This window comes from Pseudophryne corroboree, chromosome 9 (assembly GCF_028390025.1).
Source record: "Pseudophryne corroboree isolate aPseCor3 chromosome 9, aPseCor3.hap2, whole genome shotgun sequence".
NCBI lineage: Eukaryota > Metazoa > Chordata > Amphibia > Anura > Myobatrachidae > Pseudophryne > Pseudophryne corroboree.
Genome location: NC_086452.1, coordinates 41,357,128 through 41,379,273, shown reverse-complemented (window position 1 = coordinate 41,379,273; position 22,146 = coordinate 41,357,128). Strand labels below are relative to the sequence as shown.

General features: G+C 44.6%; 1 protein-coding gene across 15 annotated transcripts in view; it reads left to right on the top strand.

Annotated features, from left to right (window-relative positions):
* The window catches only part of NFIA (nuclear factor I A), a 338,982-nt gene that overhangs the window by 242,529 nt on the left and 74,307 nt on the right, over nt 1-22,146 (top strand). For 12 of the 15 annotated variants that reach the window (XM_063939238.1, XM_063939236.1, XM_063939233.1 and 9 more), the window contains one exon: nt 11,851-11,979. The exons of the other annotated variants lie outside the window; for them this stretch is intronic. In XM_063939238.1, the coding sequence (XP_063795308.1) occupies nt 11,851-11,979 (129 nt within the window). The remainder of the gene's footprint in view (nt 1-11,850; nt 11,980-22,146) is intronic. 15 annotated transcript variants of the gene reach the window in all.

Here is a 22,146-nt window from a genome sequence, read left to right as displayed (position 1 = left end):
GGTAGCAGGACCCCGGGACTGTCAATCCGGGTTGACCCTTTCAGACATACAGTACCTGTAAGCCGGACCCAGTTCGATGAAAAAAAAAAGAGTTTTTGGCTTATGTCTGAAAGGGGGTATTATTACCAGTTATGTATATAGCGCACACATATTCCGCAGCACTTTACAGAGAATATTTGGACATTCACATTAGTCCCTGACCCAGTGGAGTTTACAAGCTATATCCCCTTCCCTTTCACATCTTGGCATCTGAGTACAAACAGGCAGCGATGGTCACAGATCCTTCGATAAATGACCACCTGAGTATGATCACCCAGAATGCCGCGGGAACTGAGACTCTGGAGCCATGTTTAAAGATGCACCAATCCGTATCCCAGCGTGTACGGACACAGACCGTGGGTGTCTCAGTCGGGATCCGGTCTCTAGGTAGACAGTAACTAGGTCGACACTATCTAGATCGACCACTATTGGTCGACAGTAACTAGGTCGACAGGGTCTCTAGGTCGACAGGGTCTCTAGGTTGACATGTTCTAGGTCGACAGGTCAACATGAGTTTTTCACAATTTTTTTCTTTTTTTGAACCTTTTCATACTTAACCATCCACGTGGACTACAATTGGGAACGGTAACCTGTGCCAAGCGCAGCGCTAGCGGACGGTGCACTAATTGGGGTTCCTGGTCACTCTACGAAGAAAACGACACAAAAACCCATAAAAAACTCATGTTGACCTGAAGACCCTGTTGACCTAGAGACCCTGTCGACCTAATTACTGTCGAGCAATAGTGGTCGACCTAGACACTGTCGACCTAGTTACTATGTACCTTCCATACCACACCCGTCTCAGTCCTTGCACATTCAGATGCACGGATATGCTCCACGGAAGGGTTTGCAGCTGCATTTGCATAAAGTCGCAGACCACCAATAGACGCAACCTCTCCCGCTTTTGCGTCCACCTCCTGAATAAGCCCCTTAATTTGCATTTTCAGTTTGAGCTTTAGCCTGCCAAATATAAAGGCAATGAATATTTTTGAAAATGTAAAAAGCTTTTGGGGTCATTCCGAGTTGATCGCTAGCTGAAAATGTTCGCTGCGCAGCGATGATGCAAAAAAATGGCACTTCTGCGCATGCGGCGCAATGCCCACGCGCGACGTACTTTCACAACGGACGATGTCGTTTCACACAGGGTCTAGCGATGCTTTTCATTCGCACTGCTGGCCGCGGAGTGATTGACATGAAGTGGGCGTTTCTGGGTGTCAACTGACCGTTTTCAGGGAGTGTTTGAAAAAACGCAGGCGTGCCAGGAAAAACGCAGGCGTGGCTGGGTGAACGCAGGGCGTGTTCGTGACGTCAAAACAGGAACTGAACAGTCTGAAGTGATCGCAAGCGCTGAGTAGGTCTGAAGCTAATCAGAAACTGGACAAATTTTTTTCGGATCCGTTCTGCGATCCTTTCGTTCGCACTTCTGCTAAGCTAAGATACACTCCCAGTGGGAGGCGGCATAGCGTTTGCACGGCTGCTAAAAACTGCTAGCGAGCGAACTACTCGGAATGACCCCCTTTGTCCATTCTTTCATTATTGTATTACGTTAAAAAGATCTGAGAGGGAGATAAAGCTGGGAGTTTTTACATTTGGGATGGGCGTTTGGGATATGGACTTTGATAAGGGTCTGTTGTTTTTTTTTCTAGTCTACACGAAAGTGACATTAAATTGATATTCGCACCCATACAAGATCACTTCCAATAATTGCAAAGTGTCTGGCGCCCCTGCAGTGTTCATGGCTTTGCCGCGCAGCCCTCTGCCAGGGAAAATGGGTTATATTTACGCGCAGCAACGTTTTTCCTAGTACTACATAAAAAATAGGTGAGAAATCTTCCGGCGAGTCCCCAGCTGTACATTCTCCAGACTGATGCAAGCATTAGCGCTGTTATCTCAGACCTGGTCCCGGCCGTATCTTCTCTTCCCCTCCTATGTGGGTACAATGCCTCTCAGGGAGAAGGATGGGAGAGTAGCAATACATGTCAGGCAACTTGCATTAAGTAACAGGATGAGATCAGGCCAGCTTATTTGTTGTGAGGGAACGGGTGCAGAGATGAAGAATCGAATGCGTGGCCGTAATAAGGTTTCGGTAGAAATTGCTGACTTTGCCCGGCAGTGATTCCTGCTGACAGGGACCTTTTTCTATTGTTCATTACGTGATTTCACAGTTCAAGCAATTTTAGTTCTTGAAAATATATCTTTTCTGTATTTATTTTTTTGCCTTTTGCTCCTGTGCGTGCGTTTTGTCTTTTGCACTTCGGTATATAACATCTAGTATTCATTCCCCTGTCGTTTTCTGTTCCTGTCACTTGTCATTTAGGTTAACATGAAACCGTTTCACATAAGGTTCCGCCTCGCACTACAAGTTGCAGACACTTTTGTGTTGCTTGAGGTCTAACTTTAATGCCGTGTACGTGATACAAACCAGATTATTGATGTTGGTTGTTTAAGAGGTTGATTGTATTGTCGATTTAAGATCAATTGGATACAGTAGTTGTGGTGGGATAGAGTCCATTTCACCATGAGATTGACCATCCCAATGCTGTATGTGCATTTTGTATGTTCACTCAGATTTTCACTGTGAATGGATCGGCTGCACTCTCAGCGATGTCACTGGCTCCTAGTGAATGGATAGGCTGCACTCTCAGCGATGTCACTGGTTCCTAGTGATTGGATAGGCTGCATTCACAGTGATGTCACTGGCTCCTACTGAATGGACAGGCTGCACTCTCAGCGATGTCACTGGTTCCTAGTGAATGGATAGGCTGCATTGACAGTGATGTCACTGGTTACCAGTGACTGGATAGGCTGCACTCTCAGTGATGTCATTGGCTCTTAGTGAATGGATAGGCTGCATTCTCAGTGATGTCACTGGTTACTAGTGACTGGATAGGATGCACTTTCAGTGATGTCACCGGTTCATAGTGACTGGATAGGCTGCATTCTCAGTGATGTCACTAGGTCCCAGTGAATGGATAGGCTGCACTCTCAGTGATGTCATTGGCTCTTAGTGAATGGATAGGCTGCACTCTCAGTGATGTCACTGTGTCCCAGTGTATAGATAGGCTGCACTCTCAGTGATGTCACTGGTTCTTAGTGACTGGATAGGCTGCACTCTCAGTGATGTCACTGGTTCTTAGTGACTGGATAGGCTGCACTCTCAGTGATGTCACTGGCTCCTAGTGAATGTCTGTAGCACGTGGTCATAATAAGGTTTCGGCAGAAGGTGCTGACTTTGCTTAGCACTGATTCTTGCTGATAGAGCCTTTTCTATTGTTCATTACATGTTTTCACAGTTAAAATTTATTTATTTCATAGCTTTTGCCTTTTATCTAATATATGTGTGTTTTACCTTTGTCACCTCAGTATATAATATCTTTCTTAAATGTTGCTCGTGGTTTTATAGCATTCCCTCCATCTGTAAAATGCCCTCTGTCACCTGAAATTTCTGTTAACATGACATCCTCTCCAGATTAGTTCATTAAATTAAGATGTCTGCAATAATTGAGTATTTCTCTTTCCACTGCAATAGTCTGAAGGCAGTATACTGCTTTTTTGGTTTGTGTTTTTACTTTATGCCCCAAATTAGTATCTGCATTTCACTGATAAGTGTACCATATATTGGGGGAGATTTATCCAACCTTGGAGAGAGATAAAGTAGCAACCAAGCTGCTTGTTACTGCCATTTTTTTTTAAACGCAGACTGTAATATGACAGGAGCTGATTAGTTTGTACTTCATCTCTCACTATCTCTACAAAGTTTGATAAATCTCACTCACTGTGAGTAAAGGAAGGAATTAGACTAGTATTTCAGTGGTAAAGGGCATAGGGGATATAACTGAATGGAAAATTGGACATTTACAAGGTGATTCTTATCCCACTTAATAACTGCTGATTTGTTTGTGTTATGTGACAAATCACCGGGCTATTAATAACACGCAAAATGAAGAATTAGGATGAGGTAATTAGTGTAACTGCATTTTGAAAGATATACAGCAGCTGCTTAAAAAAGGCGTATTGAATATTTGTCAGTGTTAATTAATTCTTTTTTTGTTCCCTGTTTGCATCACTTTAAAGTACCAGTCCTGCATTGTCATCGGCTTTCATTAAGTTGATTGATATGTGAGATAGGCGATCTTTCTATAAATGCTCCTTTGTTTCGCCCTGTGCTCGACGCTGATTATCCTATAACAATATGGAGGCCAGGGTTCAGTGTTGCCCCCAGAATAATACTGTACTGGCCCAATGCGTCCCCTCATCTGGTAGCTGTTATGGGTCTGGTGCAGTGATTCTCAAACTCTGGGGGTCATTCCGAGGTGATCGCTAACTGCCGTTGTTCGCAGCGCAGCGATCAGGCTAAAAATGGGCATTTCTGCTCATGCGTTTGGGCCGCAATGCGCACGTGCGTCGTACGGATACAAAGCCTGTTGTTGTTTTGCACAGGTTCTAGCAAAGTTTTCAGTCGCACTGACGGCCGCAAGAAGATTGACAGAAAAGGGGCTTTTCTGGGTGTCAACTGACCGTTTTCAGTGAGGGTTTGCAAAAACGCAGGCGTGTCTGAAAAAACACAGGCGTGGCTGGGCGGATGTATGACGTCAAATCCGTACACGAATAGGCTGAAGTGATCGCAAGCGCTGAGTAGGTTCAGAGCTACTCTGAAACTGCACAAACTGTTTTTGCAGAGCTCGGCTGCACAAGCGTTCGCACTTCTGCTAAGCTAAAATACACTCCCCAGTGGGCGGCGGCATAGCGTTTGCACGGGTGTAGTCATTACTCATTGACACGTTTTAAAAGATCCACAGGTGGAGCTAATTATTTCACTTGTGATTTTGTGAGGAGACCTGGAAAACATTAAATGTTTGGGGTTCTGAGGACTGAGTTTTAGAACCTAGGGTCTAGTGTAAGGCAAGAGTTGGTGGCTGGATAGGCTGCATTCTCAGTGATGTCACTGGTTCCCAATGACTGGATAGGCTGCACTCTCAGTGATGTCTATGGCTCCTAGTGATTGAATAGGCTGCACTCTCAATGATGTCACCGGCTCCTAGTGACTGGATAGGCTGCACTCTCAGTGATGTCTACGGCTCCTAGTGATTGGATAGGCTGCACTCTCAGTGATGTTACTAGTGAACGGATAGGCTACATTCTCAGTGATGTCACTGGTTCCCAGTGACTGGATAGGCTGCACTCTCAGTGATGTCTATGGCTCCTAGTGATTGGATAGGCTGCATTCTCAGTGATGTCACTGGCTCCTAGTGAATGGAGAGGCTGCACTCTCAGTGATGTCACTATTCCTAGTGAATGGATAGGCTGCACTCTCAGTGATGTCACTGGGTCCTAGTGAATGGATATGCTGCACTCTTAGTGATGTCACTAGCTCTGAGTTAATGAATAGGCTGCACTCTCAGTGATGTCTATGGCTCCTAGTGATTGGATAGACTGCATTCCCCTTGATGTCACTGGCCATATTGAATTGATAGGCTGTACATATGATATTAGTTATTTTAATATAATGGCTGACTATTTAAGACCACGATGTGGCAAGTGAGACTCTGGTCCATTCTCTCTTCTTGTTTAGTTATTCTTTTTTTGTTTTTCAGTCAGCTTTTATATGTTGACTATTTGATACGTCTGCTAATTACAAAGTGCCGACTTTAGCTGTGTATGATATTGGGCTCTGGTGCTCTGTCATTGTGTTCTGATAAATATTAGTGTGTTGGCACAGCAGTCACTGTAAGTTGTGTGCGTGTCTTTACGATGTATCACTATAGAGTGAGTGACGCAGTCATGCGGGTCACATATGGCTTTGTTGCTGCACAATGGGGGCAGTTTAAAGAAAAACCCCGGTGGTGTCTGCCATGTTTGTTACCCATTGGAGCCAATCAGATGTTCGCTTTGGTCAGTGCAGTTCATGGTATCCTAAAAATACAAATATCTGCTTTGAAGGGTCACCAGGCTGATCAGTCTTGCTTTTCATAGCTTAGTTCATACACCATATATATGTGTGTGTGTACCGTGATCTCACAGACACTGCGCCTGATACAGAGATGCCAATGTACGCAGCTGAGCAATTATCATCTGTCTGCGCATGCATTGCTGTCGCGCTATGTAAGCGCCAAGTTACCTTTGCAAAGTCACTCGCAGTGAGGGTTTAATCACAAAGTGAGTGACAGTCGGGGGGCGGTTGAGGGCTGTTACGGGGAGTGGTGGGAAAAAAACGCAGGCGTGTCACCAACATTTTTAGGGTGTGTCTTGGCCTGCATCAGCGATCTCGTATGCAGAAAACATGGGTGGTCATTCCGAGTTGATCGCTAGCTGCATTCGTTCGCTGTGCAGCAATGAGGCTAAAAAACGGCACTTCTGCGCATGTGTACGCGGTACAATGTGCATGCGCGACGTACTGTTACAACTAACTATGTAGTTTCACACAGGGTCTAGCGACGCTTTTCAGTCGCACTGGCTGCCACAGAGTGATTGACATGAAGTGGGCGTTTTTGGGTGTCAACTGACCGTTTTCAGGGAGTGTTTGAAAAACGCAGGCGTGCCAGGAAAAACGCAGGCGTGGCTGGGCGAACGCAGGGCGTGTTTGTGACGTCAAAACAGGAACTGAATAGTCTGAAGTGATCGCAAGCGCTGAATAGGTCTGAAGCTACTCTGAAACTGCACAAAATTATTTTGTAGCCGCTGTGCGATCCTTTCGTTCGCACTTCTGCTAAGCTAAAATACACTCCCAGAGGGCGGCGGCATAGCGTTTGCACGGCTGCTAAAAACAGCTAGCGAGCGATCAACTCGGAATGACCCCCTTGGTGTCAACATTACCGTTCCAGCAGCAGGTCTGCGACCACCGCTGTGTGTTAGTGCGCAGTTGCTTCTACAGTGCATGAGTATATTTTCGCACATTAGCTACATACGGGGTCGCAGCTGACAATGCATTGGCGCACATCTCTGAATCAGACGCAAGAGTCCAAATACACCCAAATAAATTAGGAAGGTCATTTGCAGCTGAGCTACATTGTATTATTTTGTTAAACAATTTGCCTACACTGAATATCCCGGAATTTCCTGTGAAATAAACACCACTGTGTGCAGCCAGCAATCAGAACAAACGCTCACCGTCCTTTGTGTGTTACCTACAATATTCTGTAACTTCTCCGTTACTACAATAAATGGATTACTGAAGTGTGCGGAATAGCTGTAGTGATAGACAGGCAATATGGTTCTGTACAGGAATAAGAGATTGTGGGGCAGATGTATTAACCTGGAGAAGGCATAAGGAAGTGATAAACCAGTGATATGTGCAAGGTGATAAACACACCAGCCAATCAGCTCCCATATGTAAATTAACAGTTAGGAGCTGATTGGCTGGTGCATTATCACATTGCACTTAACACTGCTTTATCACTTCCTTATACCTTATACAGGTTAATACATCTACCCCTGTGTGTCTGGGTGTTTCCTGTGATGTCAAATTACTATCATTTTTATATATTTGTTTCTTCCGTGAGACTGGTGTAGAACTTGTATCCGCATCGCCTATGGGTGTACCATGAAAAGAATCAACAATCCAAACTCTCTTCTCCATCCAACTGGAGCCGCGTACAGAGACCGCTTGGGCGTAGTGGCTTAGCTTTTGACGGATCAGTTTATTTGAATTAGGTTCTAAAAAGTCTTTTAACGGTTTATCGGTTTTGCAGGCATAAAACTTTAAATTGGCGTATTACTTCCAATGTGTTCCGCATCTTTTACCCGTGCAACATTATAACGGGTTTACTGCCTTGAAACCGCCTATACACGTATATATCGTATGGATAGGTGGGAGGTTTGCGAAGTGCAGACTGTAACAGCCCCCGCAGTGGGCACCCGCTGTAAATACATTGACTTCTGCAGCATTAAGCACCTCTGACTCTTGGCCATACGCTTGCATTTGAGCCGAATCATGAATGGTGCATGCCTTGGAATGTCGCGGGGTTGCTACGTCACATCACACAATGCCGCACTCTGATGTCCACTTAATGTTTTCAGCACTCCCAACAAGTGTCCATGTTTCTATGTCATTTAGCTTGACATCCATGTTCACTTAACAGTACATTGCAAAACCTTAGTGCAAAATGATGCTAATATTATATACTACACAAACGAGGACAGTGAGAGGAAGGAGGTGGATGAAGCAGATTCATTCTTCCATCAGACCTGGGCGCTATTAAATGATCTCACAGGCCGGAGAAAGCCGAGTCCTCCTCTTGCGGCCCAGCTGGCCGGTATCAGAGAGACTCCCCCCATATCAGCACATACATTAGCTGTTAAATATATATATATACATATAACATGATCTGCACCATGATTGGCGAAACATGTTGGGACTTGTAGTTCCACAACCGCAAGAGAACCTTGATGTAACTATAAAAAACACACACTTAAAGAACACTTACAAACAGGGCAAGACTCACAGGACACAACTAGCTACATGGAACCCTTGAGGCACAAAAAGGCATTAATTGTGGCATCAGTGAATATGTTTTTGTATCATGCTACTGTTTGAAATTCATACGAATGTTAGAATGTTTTCGCATGGTCACTGTTTCTTATATTACTAACTGTTTACATGTTTTTTTGTGTTTTTTATTTATTTATTTTTATATTAATTACCAAGCACTGTCTAACAAATGCACCATGATTTCTGAATTGGACTAACTGCTTTGCACTAACTAACACTGGATGCCTCTCCCGAACCCCCTGGCAGTTATACTGTGCCGCTTACTTGTGTCTGTTGATTGTCAGTTTTTATGGTCTTATCACGCACACACTTCTAAATATAACACTGATAACGCAAGGCAGACAGGCTGAAGTTGGTTTCCTGTGTTTGGCGGAGTTCAGGGTTAGTCGGTTAAAACTACAAACAAAACATTATATACGCTGCATTAAAAAAAAATAGCGTATGAGACAATGTATCCCATCTCAGTTGAAACCTGTTAGATTCTTCACAGATATTCTCCTAGCACTTCATGTGGGTGTACAGCATTTAATAGTGTTTAGTAAACAATCTAGCAATGCTGTCCACTGTCCCACACTACACTACCCACAAACTAGTGCACAGATCATTCCGTAACTTCTATTTAGGAAGTAATAGCAAATGCAATATTAACATCATCTTGACATTGATCAGTAAGAGAGACATTCAGCCTAATTCAGATCTGATCGTAGGTCTGCTAAATTTAGCACATCCACGAACAGTTTTGCAGACATGCAGGGGGACGGCCAGCACAGCGCTAGTCCGCACCGCATGTCAGATCCTACCCCCCCACCCCATCGCATAGGTACAAAAGCATCACACTGCGGCGATTCTTTTGCACCTGGCAAGTAGCTCCCTGCCAGCGCAGCACCTGCGCGCTGGCAGGCCGCTACTCGCCACATCTCGATGCTGATAGCATCTCACTGGGCTCCCGGGGTGCGCCCTTGCAGTGCGGCCGCTGCGCGTGCGCACTCCACAGAGTCATTCAGACTGCTGCCGCTGCAGCGATGCAGTCTGAATTACCCCCTAAATCAGAGGTGTACGCAGCTGAGAAAGCACGTTAGGAGAGGTAGGGGCCCATTTATCAACAAGTCTTAGCTATTTAAAACTTAATGCATATGATAAATGGTGCTCCAGCCAATCAGCTCCTGTCACGTGTTTGAAAAATGACAGTTGGGAGCTGTTTGGCTGGAGCATCACAATTACCTGAGATAGCTTCTGCACTCTATTGGCCGTTCAGGGTGGAGACTGGGAGGAGACCGGTAATTTTTGTAGAAACAGGAAGTATCGGGGGGTGTCGAAGCTGCAGTGGCCACATCTTTAGAGAGTTACAAGGGAGACTCTGCGCTAGGTGTGCCTCGATGGTGAAGAGATCAGAACCACCAGCGCACTTGAGCATTGCTCAGATATGCATACCTCCCAACTGCCCGATTTTAGCGGGACAGTCATGTTTTTGGGGGGCTGTCCCACCCGCGGGCCGCAGTATCTCATGGTGGGGGGCAGTTGGGAAGCTCTTGTCACTCACTGAATAGAGGCTGTGCGCACAGCATCTATTCACTGGAGACAGAGGGAGAGGGGGCGTGCCAGCAGCTCACAGATTGCTTTTCATGCCCCCTCAGTGACTTCAACTTGCGCGAGTAAACAAAAGTCCTGGATCCCGTATCATTAATGTTGATAGGTATGGATATGCAATGTGGGTGTTCCAGGGCTTGGTCAGCCCGTCGCACAGAAGTGCACAAGGGGAACACTTACACTCCCACTTGCATATTTTTGCACCTGAGAAATTGCAGCCGTGCATGATCTGGGTGCATCTCTGAGTTACACCCATAAATGTGCATAGGATATGATTGTACATTGAAATGCCCTCGCCAGTCAATAATTATGCTGTAGTTCAGAGTAACTTGTGTCAATTGGATGTTTAAAAAAAAAAAAAAAACAGCCAAAGGGAGAAGTTTAATAAAATAATACGTAACTCATTAGCGCGGTTTGCTGTATCCTGCATAATCCCTGGGAACTCTTATCTTATTGAATGGCCTGTTTCAATTTAAACCAGACCAAGATATCTGAGGGTAGAGAACCGACTGGTAGTTATATTTTCAGTTTTTACCTTAAATCCTTGAACTCCACCCAAAACTACATGCGTGGTCTGGGCGAAGGTGTCCTTTCAGCCTGCCTAAGGTCTGGCTGGCACCATTAGCAACAGTCTCATCAAAGCTACTGTCCCTTTGGCTCCTTTTGTGCCACATTATTCAAATCTAATATATAATATATATAATATTATATACCATTTATTTGGCCAAAAATCATCAGATGATCAAAAATCAGATGCAGCTATAATCATTATGTAAGTCCATGTTGTACCACCTCAGTAAATAAACAAAGTTGTTACACCCGGCCGGTCCAGGCGTAGTTTGACACCGCATGTCTAGTAGAGAATCACAGATCTTTGAAGTCATTTTTAAGCTAGTAAAAGAACTGTACCATAAAAACTGACATTGACACCCCAACTAACCTATGAATTAACTTTGCTTTTATTGTTTTCTTTCCCTTTACAGCCTAGTTAGTGATACTCAACCTTTGGAGAGGCTACGTTTAGAGACTTACCTAGACACACTGGATTGGCGTATATATATGTTGGTATAGTGCCAAATACATTGGGAAGCATTTATGTAAAAAAAACTGTTCCGCATGTAAAAGTGAAGGAAAGGGCAGTGTTACTCTTGGCAACCAATGAGATGCTGGCTTTTATTTTGTCAACTGTGCCCAAAAAATGACTTCTAGAACCTCATTGGTTGCTTTGACTAACCATGCGTTTTCAGCACACTGTCAGAACAGTTTTATAAATGTCTTCAGACCTAGTCATTGGGGTCTTTTAGTATTACACTGTAGATATGTATTAAAATAAAATACATATTAAATAAAATTATTAATTTTAAAAATGGAAATTTTAATCTGAATTAAAAATTATTTATATCGTGACCCTGATTCCCAGACCTTGGCTTGTGTACTCTATATTCAGCCTCGGGTTTGTCCAATGTCCAACCAGAAAAAAACGGTGGTCCCTCGGGAACTTAGATTATGAGTGGACGTCCTGTGTTCTCCTGGAGTGATCACTTTTTTCACTTGCCGAGGGGCTGACGGCTAAAGGCAGCTAGAGCACAGGTCGGCCATGTTTGTTGTGGGCACCCAGTATGGCGCCCAGGAGGTTGAGTATCGCTGACTGAATGTTGCTTCTGCACCCACATTCACAATGCCGTGGTTCCATGACTTAGCATTATTAAATTGCACTTATCAATCATTCTTGCCAGGAATGCCATCGCCTACTACCTTAAAGAAGTCAGAGAAGTCTGGTTTCAGCAGCCCTTCTCCTTCGCAGACCTCTTCCCTTGGAACGGCTTTCACACAGCATCATCGACCTGTCATTACAGGACCCAGAGGTGAGGCCTTTCCCGCGGAGCCCCTCTCCCTTACAGCGCTGCGCTAAGATTCATGCTGTATTACCGCCCTCTGGATAGGCCACGTAGGTCGCTAGAGTTCAGGCGAAACTTGTTTTGTACGTGGTCTAATGGTAACGGTGCTCTAAATAACCTGCAATTATTGCTGACACCTAAATCAAGTCCTGGGTTCATATTTGCTCGGTTATCCTGAATGTAATAAATGACTTGTTTTGTTCTATAATGTGCACAATATGGGGCTGATTTTGAGTTGGACGCAAAGTGGTTGCATTGGCATGTAGTGGCAGGAGCTAGAATTACCACCTAATGCTAATGCAAGATTCCAATTCCATACAGATAATGCCAGGATCCGTGCTTCTCCAAGCGGGAAGCCAGGCCGCCCGACGATTTTACGCCAAGCGAGGTCATTAGCGTCGCCACTTGCACCAGCCTCATGATAAGCGCATGGCTCAGGACCGCAGGATGCTTTAGCTACAAGGCCAAGTGACACCCATAAGTCAGAACGGTCCTGTGCGATTGCATTGTCGCCTCCGATTTCGCACCCTCCAAAACGCCCCTTTTCGTGGAAAGCCAGATCCGAGAGATCCGGCCGACTCAGTATAGGGTGGAGACATGCAAAAATGCGTCAATCTGCGTCTGCGCATGCTCTGTATCCTAGCAGTCGCCATTTGCGTCTGTGCCACAATGTGCAATCCAACTCGGAATCCAGTCCTATAACTGTATTGACTATTTTGTTGTTGTGAATTGTGGTTTTTGCTATTCTGTTACAGAACTAAAATGTTTTAGGGGTTTGTGTTTTGTTTTGTTTTTTTCGTCAGAAATGGTTAATATACTAAAATACAACATGATATCTACTATTTTTTTTACTACGGAATACTGTATTGTGATTCCGCAATTCACAAATGTAAGAAAAGCGTGTTATACTACAGGTTGAGTATCCCATATCCAAATATTCCAAAATACGTAATATTCCGAAATACGGAATTTCTTGAGTGAGAATGAGATAGTGAAACCTTTGTTTTCTGATTGCTCAATGTACACAAACTTTGTTTAATACACAAAAATATAAAAAATATTGCATTAAATTACCTTCAGGCTGTGTGTATAAGGTGTATATGGAACATAAATGATTTGTGTGTATGTACACAAACTTTGTGTAATGCACAAAGTTATTAAAAATATTAGCTAAAATGACCTTCAGGCTGTGTGTATAAGGTATATATGAAACATTAATGCATTCTGTGCTTAGACCTGGGTCCCATCACCATGATATCTCATTACGGTATGCAATTATTCCAAACTACGGAAAAATCTGATATCCAAAATACTTCTGGTCCCAAGCATTTTGGATATGGGATACTTAACCTGTACTGTATCTAAGATTGCACCAAATGTGTGTGTTTAAAATACCGTTAAGGACCCAGTGGTAATTAATCTGAATTTCCCAGCTGCTCCTGACCTGTTCGGTACCTGGTGCATCATGAGGACATCAGAGCGCACTTTACCGTGTACGGGTCATATACTCAGCTGTGCGGGGCTGTATGTGAAACTAGGAGATTTTTTCCGGTAATTGCAGAATTTTATTAAAAACATGTTTTTGCTTCCTGGGAGATTTGCATTTTTTAACACAATTAATTAATTAAGAGAAGATTTTTTTTTCCTCTATTGTTAAAATGAAGAGGCCAGTGGTCAGCCTATTTTTTGGCATAATACGTTTCTTCTGGCACGCAGTAACTCCCAACACTTCGTCTTTGCCTTCTAGAAGAATGTGTTTTGTTAGCTTTAAGCATAAATCACGGCTAATAATGTTTTTAATTATCATCGTCTTTCTCATATAAGTAAAAATCGTTTCATATTTTTCTTCTTTAACTAATAGTCGTCTGGACTGTAAGTGACTGCTAGTGATGTTCTGTAGTTCGTTTGGGAGGTTTCATGAGTTAAAATTCAGTCTGGTCCCCTAGACTAAAGAGAAGATTTATCAAACCTTCGAAAGAGTATGTGTTGCCCATACCAACCAATCCGATTCTAGCTAGCTATCTAGTATCTGATTGGTCGCTTCGGGCATCATAGATCTAACCTTACAAGTGGTCATAGATGTGGAGATTTCATCAGACGGTTTTCTCGATGTGGTCTATGTACTAAGCCTTGGAGAGAGTTAAAGTGGACAGAGATAAAATGGCAGCCAGTCAGCTCCTAACTGCCATGTTACAGGCTGTGTTTGAAAAATGACAGATAGGAGCTGGTTGGCTGGTACTTTATCTTCGTACACTTTATCTCTCTTCAAGGCTTAGTATGTAGACCCTTATATTGCCAAAGACATGGACCACCATGGATTGCTGAGAATGAGTGAATTCTATCCAGGTTTCCATGGTTACATATGAGAATGCCGTGATCACTTTTTCTCATTATGTGCTGTCATTGGCTAGCCATTTGGGTGACCACCGTTGAATTGTCCTAATCCTACCAGTACTGTTTGAGCTTCTTGACCATTCTCTGTCTCTCTGGATTTGTGCAATTTGGACTTCCATGTGAACACTTCCAACAGTTTGTTTGGCCATCACACCGTTTGGTGAGAAGGAAGACCGTTCTAGGTATCTTCCAGCGCACATAAACTATTTAATTACTTAATAATGTCACCCGTTGTGGAGCTTGCACCCATCCTATGCCTATAAACAGAGTCTCATCGAGAAGGCTCAAATTTGCCGATGTCTGGTGTTTATTAACCCGCTATATATTAGAAATGATGAATACAAGTGAAAAATTATTCTCTATTATTCCGAAGTGTGGAAGGCACAGTGGTCTAATTAACCATTAGGACCATATTGGCCTCTAGAAATTGTACTCCTGGTGGATTCTGTAGTGGTCTTTGGAGCTGATCACTGTAGACTATAGAGAACCTGAGCTGTAAATCCTTCTAGCTGTGTTGACTCATCCCACATGAGAGGGAAACAATAAATGCTTTGAATGTTGGGAGTGTTCTCCCAACGTATGAGACTTGATTACTCTATACAAGGACAGAACGCTCCATTGTTATTTCACCCCTTGTAACCATTTTGCATTTTAGAGTAGTGCTTTCCAGTAAGTAGAGCACCAGTAGAACACTCGTATCGTTTAATTGGCAAAGTGAATGGGGTCCGCTTATACCTCGCCAGGGCCGTCTTTTCGTATGGGCTCAATGGGCACTTGCCCAAGGGCCCCAGGAGTATAAGGGCCCTGGACTGATAGCTGAGGGTCCCCTCTTTCCAGGGGTACCAGATTTTTGAAAATCGGACTTGGGGAACCAGAGATATCCTACTTCAAAGTAGTGGTCCCCATCCAAGCCTGTTAATTGCTCTTCCCAGCCAGATATCTCAGGTTCTGTTTAATTTATAGATTTTCTGAGGGTATATGCCAAAAGCTGGGACTCTCCCCTTCTGGTGGACACTGACAGCTTGTCTCTACTATGCCCAGAACCAGAGATATCAGCCTTCCAGCAGCTGGTCCCTGCTCCAGCTCCACACGCCTGGTATGCAGTTTTATATTTTCTTTAATGGATTGCTCTGGCTCCTGAACTCTGATCTCCAAGTCCCCAGCACCTCCTTACAGGAGGGACTCTCTAATGCTTTATCCCATTCAAAGCTAAGAAATCTGTTTCCAGGAACATGAGATATCTGCAGTCAAGTAAGCTGCCCTCCCACCGGAAAATGATGAATATTAAGTCCACTCCACTATCCACCTCTCTACTGCATATTAAACACCCCCTACCACCCTGGAAGTCATGTACCAGGGCCCCTTCATTCAGCCCAATGCCCCCTTCTACAATTTAGTGTTCTCCCTTCCGCCCCATCTCCCACCATCTGTGCAGTAAAGTAGTAATTAGCAGAAATTACTGCTCCAGGTTCTACATGCTGAGCGGAAGATAGAACACCCCCAATACCCCCACCCACCCATCAAAGCTGCCGCTGATAGCATCCCCCACCCCTACCACTGGAGGATGGGTAAGGGCCCCAGTCCATTGTTGTGCCCAGGGGCCCACACTGCTGTTAAGATGGCCCTGTACCTCGCACCCAATGGTGTAACTTGCATGACTTTTACTAGTGTTTTAATGATGCTAGAAAGCATTATATGCACTACTGCCTGTTTGTAAGCACCGTAGTTGCAGATGTACACCTTAATTAATTGTACAGCACGAGATTTCAGGATAGGGCCTTAATGTTGGCTGAGAATAGACGAAAGTAAAGTTCTGTATGCAGAATGAGATGCAGGAAAGTGGGCATTTCCCCATCGCACAAGTTCACATAGGAGGGTCGGAGCCGATTAGCAGAGCTGGTATAAGTGTACAGTCACTCTTTAGCAGATCACCTACGGGCCGTAGCTGGCTGCAGGATCTCATTTGTCCCGCCCCAGCCGGCACACACCAGATTTTCCCACAATGCTTCAGGAGTAGCTGCCATGTATGTCCTGCAGGTGAGCTGCGGCCGTCTCATCACAATACTTGCCGGTACTCCCCTAGCGTATGACCTTATACCCTTTGTTTCTTATTGCTACTTTCTAACAATATAAGCCATGCATTCACAGCATGTGTGTTCCCTTTAAGAATAGCTATATAATAGCAGTAGTAGGTTATACTGTAAGCTCCTGGAAACACATTTTTATTAATATGTATAATCTCTATTTGGAACATGCAGTACAAGCCTATTTTTAGTCACCTTCCTCCATACATTAAAAAAAATTAGGATTTTTTTTTCTATGTAGATTCGAAAATCAACCCAAAAAAATTATTTCAAAATCTTTTCTTTCTCTTCTTTTTCTACCCCGTTAAGCAGAACTAGGCAAACTGCGACCCCTCAGCCGTCGCTAAACTGCAACCCTTGCCTGCTGGGAATTGTAGGCTAGCAACAACTGTAAAATCCGCAGTGTGCCTCGTTTAGGTTTGCGCTAGAAAGATCCGACTTCAAAGCAAATAATCTAGTACTCATTATTGCTGCTGTGATCAAGCTATGGCGTCATTTCTCCGCTTACCCTTCGTTCACCCCCAGGTCTACATGCACATCTATCCCTACATACATTCGTGACTGCTATTTTTGTGTTCCACGGTTCGGAGCAATATCCAACGTAATCATAGCTGGGGTTGTCAGCTCCTCTGCGTGCTGCAAGAATAACACATCCTTCCCTTATAAAGCGGCATATTTCTGCGCTGAGATCGGCACGGTAACCTTGGGTATAGATTCTGAGCAGATGTCTCATTAGGCAAGGAAATGAGGTCACTGTTTACACCTTGGACTCGAGCGACTGGTCCGCTGTGGAGGGATAGCCAGTAAGGCAGGGTTCCACTGCTGCAACGCTCTGCTTCTGATTTCACTCACGGAACATGTTCCTGTAATGATTCCTGCACAGGCCCAAGTTGCAGAAGACTGATGGCAAATATATATTTTTGATTGATTGCGTTGTAAACAGCCGTAGCAGTCGTTTCAGAGTGAATAGGTTTTAGTTGAGTCTAGGAAAGGGTCCAGGCTACATCGGTCCACCATCGAGCTGCTGAGAAAACTTATGATGTCTCCGACAGCAGCTCTCCGTAGACGCCGGGGCCTCTCCAGCTACGAAGGAATTCGCAGGGGCTGACTAAGCAGCACCCAGAAAATGGTCGCAACACACCTGCATTTCTCTAGCAACTCCCCGTTACTTCTCACAAAGGTCACTCACTTTGTGCGTACGCAACCGCTGATCATTTTTTTGCGCAGACGCAGTGTGTCTTTGGCGCATGCTCAGTGTCAAAAAATTGCCCTACTGCGTCTGAGATCGACATTGCGTTCACTTCCGAATCAGGCCCAATGTTATAGGGAATTAGTAATTTTGTCTACAGCCATTGGGGGTCATTCCGAGTTGTTCGCTCGCTAGCAGATTTTAGCAGCATTGCACACGCTAAGCCGCCGCCCTCTGGGAGTGTATCTTAGCTTAGCAGAATAGCGAACGAAAGATTAGCAGAATTGCGAATAGAAAATTCTTAGCAGTTTCTGAGTAGCTCCAGACTTACTCACAGATTGCGATCAGCTCAGGCCGTTTCGTTCCTGGTTTGACGTCACAAACACACCCTGCGTTCGGCCAGCCACTCTCCCGTTTCTCCAGACACTCCCGCGTTTTTCCCTGACACGCCTGCGTTTTTCCGCACACTCCCAGAAAATGGTCAGTTTCCGCCCAGAACCACCCACTTCCTCTCAATCACACTCCGATCACTACAACGATGAAAATTCTTTGTTCGGACGTGAGTAAATCTACTAAGTTTTGTGTTAAAATACTTAGCGCATGCGCACTGCGTACCATGCGCATGCGCATTTTAGCCTTAATCGCTCCGTTGCGAAAATCGGCAACGAGCGATCAACTCGGAATGACCCCCAATATGCCAATGGGAGAAAGTCGACGAGAGAATGCCAACACGTTTGTAATGTTAATTAAGGCGTTATAACCCTACTGGAATTATAACTTTAAAAATTATGCTTTAAGATCAGGTTTAAAGTTATAATGATGACACAGTTAACATGAATTAAGTAAGATTGCAACTATGGGGGTCATTCCGAGTTGTTCGCTCGCAAGCTGCTTTTAGCAGCTTTGCACACGCTAAGCCGCCGCCTACTGGGAGTGAATCTTAGCTACTTAAAATTGCGAACGAAAGATTCGCAATATTGCGATAAGACATCTCTGTGCAGTTTCTGAGTAGCTCCAGACTTACTCGGGATCTGCGATCAGTTCAGGGCTTGTCGTTCCTGGTTTGACGTCACAAACACACCCAGCGTTCGCCCAGACACTCCTCCGTTTCTCCAGCCACTCCCGCGTTTTTCCCAGAAACGGTAGCGTTTTTTCACACACACCCATAAAACGTCCAGTTTCCGCCCAGAAACACCCACTTCCTGTCAATCACATTACGAACACCAGAACGAAGAAAAAACCGTGAGTAAAATTCCTAACTGCATAGCAAATTTACTTGGCGCAGTCGCAGTGCGGACATTGCGCATGCGCACTAAGCGGAAAATCGCTGCGATGCGAAGAAATTTACAGAGCGAACAACTCGGAATGACCACCTATGTCTGCATTCTTCGCTCAACTTATTAAACGTCGGTATTAAAGTGTTATATACGCGCAGACTTGGTCACTGATAACTGATTTAGAGACGAGCGTACATTCGACAATGGGGGTCATTCCGAGTTGATCGCACGTAGCAACTTTTTGCTGCTCTTGCGATCAGCTAGAGGCCGCCTATGGGGGAGTGTATTTTAGCATAGCAGGGCTGCGATCGCTTGTGCAGCCCTGCTATGCTAACAAAGTTTAAAGCAAAACAAGACCAGGGCTGCAGTTACTCACCCAGTGCGACGGATCCAGTGATGAAGGTCCCGGTCCTGACATTAGACATCCGCCCTCCAAACGCCTGGATGCGCCTGCGTTGGAATCACCACGCCTGGAAAACGGTGAGTATCCGCCCCGGAACGCCTCCAGCCTGTCCGTCTACTTGCGATTGCTGCTGCGATCACATTCCTTTTTGGTGGCGGTGTTGACCCGTTCGAACCGCAGCGAAGAACCGATGCGTGCGAATGGGTCGGAATGACCCCCTTTGTGTTCATACACTAACTTTCTTGCAGCTGTATTTTCATCAATACATCCTTATCGATACATCAGCTCCGAAACGGCGTAACCTAATGATATACACAAGTTAAAATCGGAAGTTTCTTATGTGTCGCCACACCCCTACTAAACCAAACTTAATAAGAAATACTTTTCCAATGTAAAATCAGAAGAGATCTTGTATTTATCTTTCGTTTGCTGACCTACATTTTACTGGGGGTCATTCCGACCTGATTGCACGCTGCCATTTTTCGCAGCTCAGCGATCAAGTCACTACTGCGCATGCGTATGCACCGCAATGCGCAGGCACGTCGTACGGGTACAAAGCGGATCATTGCTGGGCGATGGATTTAATGAAGAATCCATTCACACAGCCGATCGCAAGAAGATTGACAGGAAGAAGGCGTTTGTGGGTGTCAACTGACCGTTTTCAGGGAGTGGTTGGAAAAATGCAGGCGTGTCCAAGCGTTTGCAGGGCGGGTGTCTGACGTCAATTCCGGGACCAGATAGGCTGATGTGATCGTAGCGGCTGAGTAAGTTCAGAGCTACTCAGAAACTGCACAAACTGTTTTTGTACCGCTCGGCTGCACAAGCGTTCACACACTTGCAAAGCGAAAATACACTCCCCCGTGGGCAGCGACTATGCGTTTGTATGGCTGCAAAAAGTAGCTAGCGAGCGATCAACTCGGAATGACCCCCAATGTCTAATAATTTGCTGACATCTAGTAAACCTGCAGTGTAAAGGTGGCCATCCACTACTCAGACTTGTCTGAACTGCAAATCGCATCAGATTTCTCTTGAACTCTCCCGGGAGTTTCCCAGGAATAAGATCGGACCCTGGCTTTAATTTTCACTACATTCACTTCAGGTATATCTGATGCAATCTATCATGTGCCAGATCGCATCAGATATATCTGATGCACACATGCTACATGCGATTGATCTGATGCTGCTGCTGCCGCCGGGTCCTGTGGTGGGTGGGAGTGGCCAGGGAGATGCCAGTCAAGTGACGCTTCAGGTGAATCTGATCAGATACATCTGAAGTAAAAAAAACACTCCGATGTGCACCTGATTTCTCCAGATTCAGATAAATGGTTGGGGCAGCCGCAAAGATCTGGGGCCAAATGAGTGAGAGTTTCAGAAAGTGAGAGATTTGGTAAGGTTTTGCAGTTTTTTTTAAAGATCACAAAGATCTGGGGCCCAAATGTAATAGAGTGAGAGTTTCCCAAACTCAGCCATTACAGTTCAGGTTTTAAGGATATCCATATTGGAAGACAAGTGACTTAATTTAGTACCTCCGTCAATTTGATTTTACTCAAACATGGATATCCTTAAAACCTTAGTAATGGCCAAGTTTGGGAAACTATTGCGTAACAAATAGAGGAAATGTGAAATATTAATGATTAATTAACATGTAGCAATCGGGATACGGTCATTAGGTCGACCACTATTGGTCGACTTGCACTAGGTATATTACTAACCTAAATTCTTAGATATCCGCTATCAGTCAACTACATGCAGTTTAATTAGTGTTATTATTCCGTGTGTGTGAATAATGAGTGGGAGGAGGGGTATCCTGTGAGGATGTAAGTGTCCTTAAGCATGATAAAGGGTTAAAGCGCCTCTCGCTGCCTTTCAGCCCCCCAGGGCCAGTGGCGCCTCTCTCCTAATCTACATGGTAGTGGTATGATCTATATGACAGCTTTGCAGATAACAGTGTTTGTGCTCCGGTGCTTTCCTTTCTTGGTAAAAGCTCCGTATGGTCAGTGTTAGCACCACTGAGGCTGTGACAAGTTATTAGAAGCTGACGGTTTTTTTTCCTCTTGTACTTTTTGTCCAAATCATCCAATTTTACACTGCACAAAATATGTTTCATATTTAGTTGTTGGTTTCCCCCCCCCCCTTATTTCCAGCAGTAAATTATCTTGTGAGCAAAAAACATAGACGACGTGTGTGCGAAAGCTGTACATGTGATCTAGCCTACTTCCCGGACGCATCTGGTACTTTTTACACGCGTAATTGTTGAGATCGGCGCTGTGTTCGCTGGGGAGGTTCTGCAAGCTTCTCTTCTCCCCCCTCAGTCAGATGTTTGGGATGATTAGAACCAGGAACACAATATGATAGATTGAGATGATGTTTACGGGTGTGGTTCGTTTTATCGACAGTATCTAGGTCGACAATGTTTAGGTCGACCACTATAGGTCAACAGTCACTAGGTCGACATGGATGGAAGGTCGAAAGGGTTTCTAGGTCGACATGTGCTAGGTCGACAGGTCTAAAGGTCGACATGAGGATTTTTATTTTATTTTTGTGTCGTTTTCTTCGTAGAGTGACCGGGATCCCAAATTAGTGCACCACGTCTCCTCGCATGGCTCGCTTCGCTCGCCATGCTTCGGGCATGGTGCCTTCGCTCCGCTACCGCTTCGCTCAGCACACCTTACCGTTCCAATCGTAGTCCACGTGGATCGTTAAGTATGAAAAAAATAAAAAAAAATAAAAAATGTGAAAAACTCATGTCGACCTTTAGACCTGTCGACCTAGCACATGTTGACCTAG